This window comes from Apaloderma vittatum, unplaced genomic scaffold (assembly GCF_000703405.1).
Source record: "Apaloderma vittatum isolate BGI_N311 unplaced genomic scaffold, ASM70340v1 scaffold26400, whole genome shotgun sequence".
NCBI classification, from domain to species: Eukaryota; Metazoa; Chordata; class Aves; order Trogoniformes; family Trogonidae; genus Apaloderma; species Apaloderma vittatum.
In genome coordinates this window covers 22538-23533 of record NW_009695425.1, presented here as the reverse complement: position 1 = coordinate 23533, position 996 = coordinate 22538, and the positions used below count along the sequence as shown (strand labels likewise).

Sequence of the window (996 nt, the reverse complement as noted above, 5' to 3'; positions counted from 1 at the left end):
CTACCATTCTAGCCAGTGCGGTTAGGCAGCTTAGTGAATTAATTGCTTAGGAATTAAAAATAAATTATTATAAAATAGATTTCTGTACATTTTACATACATATATATCTCTTTATATACGCAAACCGTGCTGGGCCAGTAAATTACAGGGGACTTTCCCATGGCAGCCTCAGTCCCAGCCGAAGTCCTGCCCCGTCATCTGGTAGAACTTCATGTTGAAGGGCCGGTAGAAGTCCCGCAGTCTCTGCACCACCTCCTGGTCGATGTCGGGGTGGGTCCTGCCTTTCGTCTTGCCCAGGCAGTGGGGTTTGCTGCTGCCTTCCGCCTTCTTCAGGCACGGGAAGCCCTTGGTTTTGTTGAAGTAGAAGTGTTTGTCGGTGATGATCCTCTTGAGGCCCAGAAAGTCCTGGACCCTGCCCAGCTCCCCCGCGGGGTCGCTGATCAGCCTCTCGCCGCTGACGAAGAGGATCTGCCCGATGGGGAAGTGGAGGAGCCAGTTCTCCAGGTGCTTGGCGTAGATGCCGATCTGGATGGCGCTCCACGAGGTGTCGATCAGGCCCGTAGTCCTGTTTTTGAAGGTCAGGCTCTCAAAGGTGGGGATATCGGGCTTCTTGGAGAGCGTCTGGGTGTAGTCCGAGATGGCTCTGGTCACGGGGTCCCGCACCACCACGATGAGCTTCGTGCCCTTGGACATGGAGGAGATGCGGGCTGGCGCCTCCTTGGTGACGAAGTAGCTGGGGGTCTTCTCCATGGTGATCTGCCCCTCCAGGGTCCTGGGCATGAGGTCCCTGCCAGCAAAACACAGACATGGGTCAGAAGGGCAAGTGACAGGAAGAAAAATACGCATTACGCATATATTTATATTTTTATATATATACACACACACACATACATATCCACACACAGATATACAAGAATTCTTCTTCCTAAAATGCCTACACAGGCCATGTAGCTCGTACAGATAAGTCCATTTTCCATTGATTTAAGGATTAGGGAG

The 996-nt window shown here is 51.6% G+C and overlaps 1 protein-coding gene across 1 annotated transcript; it reads right to left on the bottom strand.

The window, feature by feature from the left end:
- Positions 1–6: 6 nt before the first annotated feature.
- LOC104275394 (heparan sulfate glucosamine 3-O-sulfotransferase 3B1) lies at positions 7–788 on the bottom strand. The gene has a single exon (XM_009871332.1). The coding sequence runs from the start codon at positions 778–780 to the stop codon at positions 169–171; it is 612 nt and encodes a 203-aa protein (XP_009869634.1). The 5' UTR covers positions 781–788; the 3' UTR covers positions 7–168.
- Between the last annotated feature and the right edge of the window lie 208 nt (positions 789–996).

Coding starts and splice junctions, on each gene's coding strand:
- LOC104275394 (XM_009871332.1), bottom strand. CDS start 780: ATGCCCAGGACCCTGGAGGGGCAGATCACCATGGAGAAGACCCCCAGC.